The 12936-nt window shown below is 40.4% G+C and overlaps 1 protein-coding gene across 8 annotated transcripts in view; it reads right to left on the reverse strand.

The window, feature by feature from the left end:
• The window catches only part of GOLGA4 (golgin A4), a 131527-nt gene extending 119983 nt beyond the window's left edge, over nt 1–11544 (reverse strand). For 4 of the 8 annotated variants that reach the window (XM_059162110.1, XM_059162109.1, XM_059162106.1 and 1 more), the window contains exon 1: nt 11213–11543. In XM_059162110.1, coding sequence (XP_059018093.1) covers nt 11213–11284 — 72 coding nt within the window. In that variant the 5' untranslated portion in view covers nt 11285–11543. Of the gene's footprint in view, nt 1–11212 lie in introns of all 8 variants that reach the window. The other 4 variants (XM_059162108.1, XM_059162107.1, XM_059162103.1 and 1 more) reach the window with 2 other exon arrangements.
• Nucleotides 11545–12936: the final 1392 nt, after the last annotated feature.

A 12936-nucleotide genomic window follows, 5' to 3' on the forward strand; every position in this document is an offset into this window, starting at 1 on the left:
TTATATTACTGAAAAGTTCTGTATCAAAGTCAAAACTATGTTAACCAAAGTTCACTCATTAGGGGCTCTACAATCTGGGAATTTTCATGGAAAGAATTATTCAAGATAGCTGAATTGTTAGACAGATTTAGAAAAATATAGATATAAAATAGACACAGGCAGAGATATAGATTTCTATCTAAAATTATAGATTCAAAAAAATAAAATAAAATAAAATTATAGATTCAAAATGGTTACACCTCATTGATACCTGAAGGGCTCAGGAGATACAATGAGTTGTAACCATTCTGAATCTATAACTTTCTGAAACCAATTAACTAATTCTAGTTTTGTTTTGTTTTTTAATAAATTTCTCTTTTCTGAATTTTTTTTTAATTTTATTTATTTATTTGACAGAGAGAGATCACAAGTAGGCAGAGTAGCAGGTAGAGGGAGAGGGAGAAGCAGGTTCCCTGTTGAGCCCAGAGCCTGATGCAGGGCTCAATCCCAGGACCAGAGCCAAAGGCAGAGGTTTAACCCACTGAGCCACCCAGGCGCCCCTAACTAATTCTCGTTTTTAAAGATAAAAGGAGGGGTACCTGGATGGCTCAGTCACTTTAGCGTCTGCCTTTGGATCTGGTCATGATCCCAAGGCCCTGGGATTGAGTCCCACATCTGGCTCCCCATTCAAAGGGAGCCTGCTTCTCCTCCTTCCTCTGCCCCTCCCCCCCCCACTCGTGCATGCTCTCTCACTTTCTTAAATAAATAAAATCTCTAAAAAAATTTTTTTAAGATAAAAGGAAACTGAACATAGGGGCGCCTGGGTGGCTCAGTAGGTTAAGCGGCTGTGTTGGGCTCAGGTCATAATCCCAGAGTCCTGGGATGGAGCCCAACATTGCGCTCCCTACTCACCAGGAGACTGCTTGTCCCTCTCCCTCTGCCTGACCCCACTGCTTATTCCTTTCCTCTCTCTCAAATAAATAAAATCTTTTTAAAAAAAAAAAAAAAGGGAAGAAAGAAAAGAAACATTAACCAATGTTCAGAAGATTTGTATGAATGAAAGAACAGCAAAGAATTTAACACAACTGAGAACACCACAACTCCAAGGAGCTACAAAGGAGAACAGTGATGAAAAGCAAGCCTATTTTCATCCCCAGAACCATGAAAGGACTTAGGACTTAAAGCAAAAATTTAACACAAAAAGCAAGAAGAGACAAGACCAAAAACAGAAGACTGGTTGAAGGATCCCCAGATCCCTGTCCTACCTTACAGAGCCTCTGAAGAACCAGAGGTTTATTTTTGGGAGACAATTAGACTCCAAACTGGGCAAAACCAAGCACAGCAGGAGCAAAGGGCCAAGTATATGACTAACATTAGTGGAATTAAGTGGTACCTGCAGTGAATCAGCCCTGCTTCCAGAAGGTTGGCAGCTTGGCTGCCAACCCCCTCACCCTTTCTCCAAACAACACCGGCTTCTCCGGAGAAACCAAATGACCTCCAGACCTGTGGTTACCAGCATGAAGATATTTTCCCCAATAATAACCCAGCAGAGAACCCCAGTGTCTCTATCACATGCTGCTTCCAAATAGCATCAGATTTTTAGTGCCTCACCCTTAAATATGAATGGAAAGCCAAGAGCAACCAATAAAGTTTCCAAAGTAAAAAAGTGAGCCAAAAATACAACAACCAGAAAAAAACAAACAGTAAAGACTAAAAGAAAACTTAAAAAAAAAAAAAAAACATTATTCTGAGAGATAAAAAACATTGTATCTGTATAACAAGAACAATGCTATGAAAAAGGAAAAGACAGGAAGAAACGGCACTTCCAGATTTTAAAATAAGATAGCCAAAATCCACAATTCAATTTAAGAGTTAAATAACTTGAAGAAATCTCTCAAAAGTAGAGCAAAACAAAACCTAAAACACAACAACAACAAAAAACCCAAAATGGAATATAAGTGGTAAAAAAAGAAAAAGAGAATCTATCCTGAAGGCACAAAAGCCACCAAATTCCGCTAAGGAGAATAGAGAAAAAAACAAAGGGGAGAGAATTATCAAAGAAACAATATGTAAAAGTTTCCAAGAATTTAAGCACAGGAGTGGCACCATACAATGCCCACTGAGTGTCCAGCACAATACATAAAGAAATCCATACACAGGCATATTTACTATGAAGTTTCAGACAACAAGCCATAAAGGGAAGATCCTAAAGTCTCCAGAAAGAAAAAAGCAGCAGAATGACAATGGACATCTTAATAGTAACACTGCAAATAGAAAACAATGGAGCAATGCTTCCCAAATCATCTACTTTGGCAGGAAACCAGTAGATAAGGTTTATAATGTACAACTCAACAAACAGCAAAGCAACAACAGTTTACTATTAGAAATATGAAGTCAAATATCTGGGCAAAGAAAATGTTGAGAATATGGAGAACAGGCCTGAAGTGTTGGAGCAGACAATGGGTTTTTTTGCATAATATCCTTTCAGTAGTATTTCACCTTTTAAAATGATGTAACATATCACTTTGATAAAAATAAAAGAAAATTTTTAATTAAAATCCTAAGTATTTACAGGTGCCTGGGTGGCTCAGTCATTAAGCACCTGCGTTCAGCTCAGGTCATGATCCCTGGGTCCTGGGATCAGGTCTGGCATCGGCTCCCCTGCTCAGCAAGAAGCCTGTTTCTCCCTCTCCCTCTCCCACTTCCCTGCCTGTGCTCCCTCTCTCGCTGTGTGTCTGTCAATTAAATAAATACATAAAATCTTAAAAAAAAAAAAAAAGTCATTTGTTCAAAACAAATACCAAATAAAATTTAAAACATGACATACAGATTAAAAGATCATCTATTTCTCATCTTAAATCTCATCCAATAGTTGATAATGAATAAGTGGACTGATATTCTCAACATTCAGATACTAGCTATTGTTAACAGCATATTTCAAGGCCAATCACATGGTATATACTAACTTAACCAAGTGATTCCACAAAATAAGATAGAAAAATCAGATAATATCTTTACAATCTAAGGAATATATAATTGTTGAGAATTTATAATTTTGAAGTCAAATATTTCAGGAGTACCTGGGTGACTAAGCGTCTGCCTTCAGCTCAGGTCATGATCTCATGGGATGGAGCCCTGCTTCAGGGTTCCTGCTCAGCAGGGAGCCTGCTTCTCCCTCCCCCTCTCTTTTTGTTGCTCCCTCTACTTGTGCTCTCTGTCAAATGAGTAAATAAAATCTTTTTTTAAAATCTAAAAGAGTAGGGGCACCTGGGTGGCTCGGTGGATTAACCCACCGCCTTTGGCTCAGGTCATGATCACAGGGTCCTCAGACAGCCCCACAACTGGGCTCCCTTCCGGGCCGAGAGCATGCGTCTCCCTCTCCCCCTGCCTGCTGCTCTCTGCCTACTTGTGTGCTCTCTTGCTCTCTCTGTCAAATATATAAATAAAATCCTTAAAAAAAATTTTTTTAAGTAAAGATTTTATTTATTTATTCATTTGAAACAGAGCAAGAGTGAGAGAGTACAAGTGGGGGTGGGAGGCAACAGCAGAGGGTTAGGGAGAAGGAGGCTCCCCACTGAGCAGAGAGCCCCATGCGGCTCCCAAACCCAGGACCCTGGGAGTGACCTGAGTTAAAGGCAGACGCTTAACCAATTGGGCCACTCAGGAGCCCCTGAACTTATGTTTAAATACATCATGGTGAATAGGTTTCCAGTATAAGAATATAGACTTAATACTATTGCTTACCTCACTCCCTCCTAAACACCCACTGAAGTGAAAGTTTAAAAAAAAAAAAAAAGGTAGAAAAACATAGATTAACTAAAACTCAAGAATAAAATTGAGAACATCTACAGTAAAAAGAAAATGAGGGGCGCCTGGGTGGCTCAGTGGGTTAAGGCCTCTGCCTTCATGATCTCGGGGATCTTGGGATCAAGCCCCAAATCATGCTCTCTGCTTGGTGGGGAGCCTCTCTCTCTCTGCCTCCCTCTCTGCCTACTTGTGATCTGTCAAATAAACAAAAATTAAAAAAAAAAAAAAAGATGATAAATTTCTGAAGAATCGAAGGCAAAAGGATTCAAATTGGTAGAGAAATCAGGACAAAAGTAGTCATAACTCTAATTCTGTACAGAAGGCTGAAGAAGAGGCTGCTGCTTTGTGTGACAAACAGGTACCTGAAGTCAGACTCCTCCAACACAAACATATTTCCAGACAAAAGTAACTGCAAAATATAATGAGCAACTACCTTGTAGAAGTTGGATCTTCAGCTATGTGGCTGGTACCACAAAGTAGCAGAGTAACAATACACCCGAGCTTGCCCACTGCAACCCCAGTTCACCAAGTTTATGTTCCAAGATCATTATTAGAAGTAGTGTCTCCAGGGCGCCTGGGTGGCTCAGTGGGTTAAGCCTCTGCCTTCGGCTCCGGTCATCATCTCAGGGTTCTAGGATGGAGCCCCACATCGGGCTCTCTGCTCCGCAGGGAGCCTGCTTCCCTTCCTCTCTCTCTGCCTGCCTCTCTGCTACTTGTGATCTCTCTCTCTCTCTGTCAAATAAATAGATGAAATCTTTAAAAAAAAAAAGTAGTGTCCCCTTTCATTCTCAAGAATGTTTGCATGATAAACTACATATGGTCACCTTTCAAAGTAGGTAGACGCTCTTTGTTTGGGCTGCAGAGGAGGGATCCTCTGATTGTTCCCTTCCATAACCACTCTCCACACAGGGGAGAGGCACTTAAGAGCAGAGAAAACCCATGTAGGCTAGCAAAATAAATCACCCACCAGGACTTCATAAATATAAATGAAAAACCAGCAATCACAAGATTTTTCTTAACAAAACAAACAAGATGACCAGTAAGACTATAGTAAGTGACCCCAAAAAAATCAAGATAAATCAAGGAACAGAACTTAAATACGAATGTGTATATATGTACTATATAATGCTTATCTTACCACAGTTTTGATAAGCTCTAGTTTCTTTAAACAAGTATAAGCTGCTACTAAAAAGTAAAACAAAGCAACATGTATAAGCACGGTGATTAAAAAAATGGGCTTCTGAGACACACTACCTAAGCTCATCTCAGCTTTACCACCAAATAACTGTATACCTGAGACAAGTTACTTTATCTGCCCCAGCCTCAATGTCTTATCTGTAAAATGGGAATAATACAAATCATGTTATATTATTTCATATTTTAATTTGAAAATCATGCAATACAACCAAGAAAAGTATGTGATTAATAATAATTAATAAATGCTTACTAGTGTTATTATTTGTAGAAGTTAAATATATGATTACTAGAATAAATTTAATAAATAATTAAATTTACTCTAATAATAAAATTTGAAGAAATCTCTCAAAACAATAGAACAAACAAGAAAAAAGGAATATATAAAAAGAAAGTCAGAATACCCTTGGGCACCTGGGTGGCTCAGTTGGTTGGGAGACTGCCTTCGGCTTGGGTCATGATCCTGGAGTCCCCAGATCAAGTCCAGCATAAGGCTTCCTGCTTGGCAGGGAGTCTGCTTCTCCCTCTGAACCCCTCCCCTCTTATGTTCTCTCTCTCACACACTCTCTTTCTCAAGTAAATAAATAAAATCTTAAAAAAGAAAAAGAATACCCAAAGAACTTGTCCAGAAAGATTAAGACTTTTAAGGGGGGGGAGGGACAAACAACAACAAAAAACTAAAAGAAGAAAATTGGGAATTTTCTAAAATCAAGGGAAGAAGAGAAGATTCAAAGATCAGGTTAACTACCAATGAAGAAAGAACCGGTTTGGAATTAGACTTCTCATTTGTAATACATAATGCTGAAAGATGAGGAGAAAGAAAGAAGCTCAGAAGTCTTAGGGAACATTTCCTACCTAGAATTCCATAAATAAATAAGAATGTCTTACTAATATATCTTGTGATTTAGAAGTGAAGGAACCAACCACTGTTGATTAAAACCCTATACTTTTAGAGCCCTGACCTTCATTATTAACACATTAACTGAATTCTACATCAGTTTCCAGCCTTGTTCTCTTGCCTGGGCCATGCAGAATGCCCTATGAATTCTCCTAGTTTCCATGGGATGTAAAGTTGAGGTATGTAAAAAATTACATCCATCTCTTGGGATCTTTGAATCTCACAATTTAACAAACTGGGTTAATTCATCCCAAAAGCCAGAAAGATAAAACATTCTAAGAGAAGTTTTATCTTTCTTCTAGCTCTTCCTACCAAACTACAAAGCAAATGAAAGCATTCTGTATGGCCAGAACTCTATTCAAATTTCATGGCACTTTTTTTTTTAATCCCATAAACTAGGACTGTTTTATATTTAAAACATAAGAACTTAATGTACATTCTATCTAAAGAATTATCAACAGCCACTATATGCTACTGGTCAAAATACAAATTATTATATATTAATGTTCTCCCTGGGAATTATGGTTTCCCCAATTTCAAGAAGAAGGGCATCTACTTAGATTACAATAAGACTATATTCCTTCAGAAAGGGACTTTTCCCTGCTGTGTATTTTCTTTAAATTTCTATTACATAAACTTATTTTGGAGTCTCACTTTCTGCTGTTTTTAATTCTTTTATTGTAGTGAAATATATATATATAAATTATCATTTTAACCAGTTTTAGGTGTACAGTTCTGTGGTGTTAAGTATATTCACTGTTGTGCAACCATCATCATCATCAATTTCCAGAACTTCATCTCTCCAAACCAAAACTCTACCCCTTAAGCATTAACTCCTGACTTCCCCCTCTTTCCAGCCCACAGCAACCAGCATTCAATTTTTTGTCTCTATGAATCTGACTAATCTAGGTACCACAGATAAGTGGAATCACACAATTATTTGTCCATTTGTGTTTGTACTTTAAAGTTTTAGTAATATTAGAAAAAGGCTGACTGTCTACGGCCATACCACCCTGAACGCGCCCGATCTCGTCTGATCTCGGAAGCTAAGCAGGGTCGGGCCTGGTTAGTACTTGGATGGGAGAAAAAGGCTGACAATGTTTTTATTTATGTTGGGGTGCCTAGCTGGCTCAGACAGAGAGGCACACAACTCTTCATCTCAGGTTCATGAGTTTGAGCCCCACACTGGGTACAGTGATTACTTAAATAAATAAATAAATAAATAAAAATTTAAAATATATTTTTATTTATGTACTATATATATCCCAGTTATAATGTATTCTATATTATTTTTTAATGTTTATTCTATCCAATTCATTCTGTAAGACTGCTTTTAGACAACCAGCTTGAGCAACAGAAATTCAATAAAGGCTAAAGGGCCCACAGTGACCACCTGGCTAAATATAGGCAACCTACCTCAAATATCCATAAACCCTAACTGAGCAATGGGCTACATACAACCAGACACAGCTACCAAAAAAAGGAAAATTCCGTATGTCCCCATATGTCCTCACCTTCCTGCTTTAAATACAGCCCCCACTGTATATAAAACACTGCCTTGTTACAGTCTGCTTTGCTGTCCTGCCAACCACTCCTTTGAGGTGTATTCAGTAAATTTCTATCTCCTTTGTTCTGCCTTGTGTGAATCCTTTTACTGCCCTTGCCACTGGTCCCCACCTGATCAGGATGTCCCACATTTGGGGGAGGGTCCCCATCCAATCAAGACAAACACTACACAGGAATTTAAAAATCCAAAACAGATATTCACTGCTAAATGTAAGTGGGGTGCCTAGGTGGCTCAGTCAGTTAAATGTTGGACTCCTGACCTCATCTCAGGGTCCTGAGATCAAGCCTGGGTTGGGACCTGTGCTGAGTATGGAGCCTGCTTAAGATTCTCTCTCTCCCTGCCCCATCTCATGCATGCACACTCTCTCTCAAAATAATAATAATAATTATGATGATGTAATTGGAATTGGGATCACTTGGGTGGCTCAGTCAGTTAAGTGTCCCCCTCTTGATCTCAGCTCAGGTTTGAATCTTAGGGTCCCGAGTGGGCTCCACACTGGGCAAAGAGCCTACTTTTAATAAACAAACAAATAAATAAATAAATAAGTGAACCTTGACTTAAAAAGTTTTTAACTTCATTTTTAACTAGTGATTAGGCTTCGAGTCATCATCAGTGTTGAATAAATAATTACTTAAAATATTTGCCAAGGAAGGGTGCAAATAATCTTAGTACCGACCAAATAAGAAGTGATTGGGGAACTATTTCTTATTTTTATTGAATGCTTTCAAACGCTTAAGGAACCCTATATCATTATTATAATTATTATTGCTGGGAAGTTTTACAAATATTGCAATGCAAATGGTTCATTTATCCCAGAATTACCTATGCCTGACAACTCAATTTATCAGAAAAATACCTTTCAGGCCACCTTACCTATGAAAAGCAAGCCAAGAAACAGGAAGTATGCACACAAAGGTCCCAAACACTCAAAATTTGTGTTAATACACTATATTGCACTAAAGAATCCCTCAGGTACTTGCCCTTATTTCACATAAAATTTTATGTTTATGTATCTTTTTAAAAAAAAGTTGTTTATGTATCTTGATTCAAACCCCACAACAGTTTAAAGGCAAGAGAAAACACGAGGCAGGTAGAGAAGGAGGTTACAAAATTACAAAAGTAGACAGAGAACAAACAAACAAAAACCCAGATAAATTTTGGGGGGCATGGTGCCTTCAACACAAAATAATTCATACTCAAAAATGAAGAAATGATACCATTATACAAATTCAAGATCCTCTGCTTAAGAAAACAAGGATATGTATAATTTGTTGCAAAAGGACTGTCATGAAAAAGGTTTTTTGTTTTCTTTTCTAATTCACCCTTGAAAAAAAGTCTTCAACTTTGAAAATAATAATCCAGAACTTCTCATCCTAAAGAGTTCTTAATAGCTAAAGATCTGAGGCCAGAACAGAATCGAGTCTCCATGAGTAGATGATCACTAACAATTTAATTTTACCTTCTTGATATATATATTATACCTATTGTCAAAGAGGACTGTTTTAAATCTTTTATACACAATGATTTTATTTGATCCAGATGCACTGTCTCACCTAATACATTAGTTAGCTCGTTAACTTTTTTACTACTCTAAAAACCACCTCTTTCTGTTAACACACAAAAGCAATTTATTTTCATGAAGAAAAACTAAACATTATGAATTAGAAAAATAATCATAAAATCTCATGAGTACTTCCTTCTTAAACTATTTTCATTGCCTGTATATAAATATACTTTACATACATATTTTTCCCCACAAAACTGGGTTCACGCCTTACATGCTTCTTCTTAATCTGTCCTTTAACACAAATATCTTTGCATGTTATTATTACTTTCCCACAGGCTCTAAAAATAGGTGTTTTAGGCAAGTTAATCTCTTTTTGAACCTTACTCCTTCACCTATGGGAACCTCTTTGGTGTATGTAAGAATTAAATAAAATTATTCATGTAAAATACAAACCAAAATGCCTCTCACACAGTAAAAGCCCAATAAATGTTGGCTTTTGTTAAAGGCTGCATAATAACCCACTACCTTAAAAAAATCTGTTAATCAATTTTCTATTTTTAGCCACTTTTTACCTGTTAAAACAACACTGAAATAGAAGTCCATGACATTAAATCTTTCATACATCCTAAACTTTTTCTTAGAGATTTGATTTATTGGAGAGAGAGAGAGAGAGAAAGAAAATGAGCAGGGGGGAGGGGCAGAGAGAGAGAAGGAAAAGCAGACTTCCTGCAGAGCAGGGAGTCCTAGGCCCCATTCAAACCCAGGACCCTGGGATCATGACCTGAGCCAAGGCAGGCACTTAACAGACTAACCCACCCACCTACCTCATCCTAAGCTTTCTTAAAATAAATTTCTAGAGATGGAATCTTGGATCAATATTTTAAACATTTCCAAATGTAACTGCTTTACATTTAACTAACATGGTGTTTCCCCCACATTTCCCATCTCTACCACACTTTCAAGTTTTTTCTTTCTTAAATAAATGTGTTTTGTAAATTGAGAAAAGCTGGCAGTAAATAGTATGAAAAGTAAGGTATTTACTATCTAAACTTTAATCACTATTTCATTTTACTTAGAATGAAAAAGCTTTCAGTGTCATGTTCCAATGTATTTCAAGCAGCTTTACTTTACATGAGCTTTAGCTTTTAAGAGAACTTCAAGTTATAGTCGACAGTTGTTTTAATGTGATAGTTGACTTAATACTTGTTGGTTGCTTAACAGTTGTTTAAAAGCTGTGTAAGATAAATGTATTTTTAATGTCTTCAAATTAATCAAAACTCAGTCTTTTTGTGAAAACTCTAAAATTTGAGAGAGAGGGAACTGCTCAATCTATTGGAACTGACAAAGGCTGGGAGGAAATTTAGCAGAAGCCCTCATCTTCGCTCAAGAGACAAGAGCTGTGAGCACCAAAACACACATTCTCCTTGGTGTCTAGGAAACTGTTTCTTTAAATTAACACTACTAACACGCCCCCTTTTTCCTAGAAACTGTCATTTCCTGAAGCAACAGCATTCATGAAAAAACAAGCAAGACTCTTGAAGCTGAAGCCTGGCTGGGGACAGGCAGAACCCAGGCCTGGCCTCAGAATGTCTGTCCCTACGCCCGACCGAGATCAACCAAGTTATGCGAAGTGACTAACTCGTGACAGCCTCGGGCTCTGGACGCTGGCCACACTGCCACCTCTTTGAGGTCCAATGCTCCCGCAAGCAGACTGGCCTGGAATGGCTCTACCCTCGCCCTCACCCTCCCCTCCGGACCACGGTTTGACGACTCCCACAATGGATAGGGAGTCTAGCAGGATCCAGGCCGCTCCGTATTCAATCTCGGGTCACGACGGGAGAGAAAACTTCAGACAAGAAGTCAGGTATTACAAGGGCCCCAGGTTTTCCCATCCAGCCCTTACTCCTGAGTTGGGGTCTGAGATTGGTGAGGGAACCTTCGATAGGGGTCAAAAGTCATGCAAGATCGTAGACCCTCTAACTTATTCTCAGGCCAGGGTCGTGCGTTGGGGGAAAACTAGAGGTCAGACGTCCCAAAGGATTATGCCACCCTCTCCCACTCTCCTGCGTGGAGTTTGGGGATGGGGTCCCCAGGTCCCCAACACAGAAAACGCGGGCCGCCCTGGACTCATTTCCAGACCGGAGTTTGGGGGAGATTCTCAGGTTGGACGTCAAGGGTCACGGAGAACCTTCCCTTCTCCAGGCTCCCGAACCTGTGTCAGGGGGAGCAGGGAACTAGACGAGAGCAGCGGCCATAGTACCTGAGTCGAGGCCAGCGCCTGCTGGAGCTGCTGTTGCTCCTCGCTGATCTTTTGCTTCAGTTTCTTGAACATGGTGCTGCGCGGTGTCCTGAGTGTGAGACCTGAGGGGCGAGTGCCCAGGGAGACCCGACCACGGCGGCGACAGCGGCCTCTCTCTACACCAGGGACCGTAGGGGCCGGGCCTCACCGCCTCCTCCTTGGGCTCGCGGGCGGATCGGGACACTCGTCCTGCGGGTGTCGGCGTCGCCGCCGCCGCGTCTCTTTCTTCTGGGTGCCACTGGTTGGCCTATGCCCCCCATCCAGCCCCGGGAGCGGCGGCGGCGGCGGCGACAACGGCAGCAGGTGAACGGTGTGCCAAAGACGCCTGCGCGGCCTACGTGGAGCTCGCCCAGGGAGCTCTACGGAGCGCGGGAGGGGCCAACCACGAAGTTGCCCTGGCACATGCGCGCTCGGGGTGTCGCTCCCGAACGGAGCAGCGGCGAGTAATACGCCGCGTTACGCGCTGCTCCAATTCACTGCGTACAGAGATAGATACCTTCCGAGCTGGGGCAAGGGCTGCTCTGAGCACTGCAGTGACGCACACCCAAACTTTGGCGCTGCGGAGTCCCGCGGGGAGGGTAATGCTTCTATAAACGACCGCAGGATGGGCCGGCCCACCGCGGAGAGCCGCGTGTCTGAGCGCCTGGGGTGGGAGAAGGGGGGGATCCTGGGAACCTGCTTCGCGCTCTGAAGGGTAGTGCACTTTTGTTCAGTGATTGTAGTTAAGGGTCTGTATCTTCAGTGCCTGGTACTCCAACTGCTCCCCAGAGGCGCTGTCTTTCCTTCCCTGGACCCTCCCAGAGGTCAGCAAGTGTCTGACACAGACTCCCAGGGTCCAAACGTTTCAGGACGATATTGTAAAATCTCAACCGTTTGGACATCTGTCTTTATTTTTTATTTAACCTAAATTGTATATTTTCACGTATTCATTCGAAAATCCTTATCAGTCTAAGTGCCAGATCCTTGGGGATGTTAAAAGAATTCACAGCTGGGGGAATACACAGATTTCCAAAGGGTCATCTGCATCTGCAGTCATCCTAGAGAGTTTAATGTTTATGTGCCTAATTCTTCCAGCACACTTGGGCCATCTGTGGACCCCTATATCCATCTCAGCAACTGCCTCTGTGTATACATTGCTTTGTGTATCAGAACCTGAGAGAATATACGCTGATCTTAATATTTTAGCTAAGTTTATTTACCAGCAGTTTCCTTTGTAAGATTCCATAGCCTGATCCCTAAGTGCAGTAGAGCTAGAACAGGGCCTTCTCTGAACACTGCACTGACAGCTGGGCTAAGTCCTCTTTTATCTCATACTGAACACCTATATATTTACCAAGAAAGTTGTAGCACTGTGACCTTCGGCCACACAGCACAAAGTCAAATGTCTGAAAGGAGCAGAAAGATTAGGAGTGACACACATATGGTTTAAGACAATGGAGAATGAGGGAAAGTAACAAACCAGATAGTGCAAACCCATCCAGAGGTATTTTTAAATCACTGCAGCAAAACAGCTCTTAGAATAAAATTCACCACAAAGGCCAGATTGTGATCTCTGAGTCTTAATTCTCTGCCCCTCATTTTCCTCATCTATAACATTTTAATAATATTTCATGGGAATTTTGTGAAGTTTGATGTGCATAGAGTATAGCTCATAGTAAATGATACTTTAAAATCCTAAGAATTTC

The sequence above is a fragment of the Mustela lutreola genome, chromosome 2, assembly GCF_030435805.1.
Source record: "Mustela lutreola isolate mMusLut2 chromosome 2, mMusLut2.pri, whole genome shotgun sequence".
In the NCBI taxonomy this organism is placed as follows: Eukaryota; Metazoa; Chordata; class Mammalia; order Carnivora; family Mustelidae; genus Mustela; species Mustela lutreola.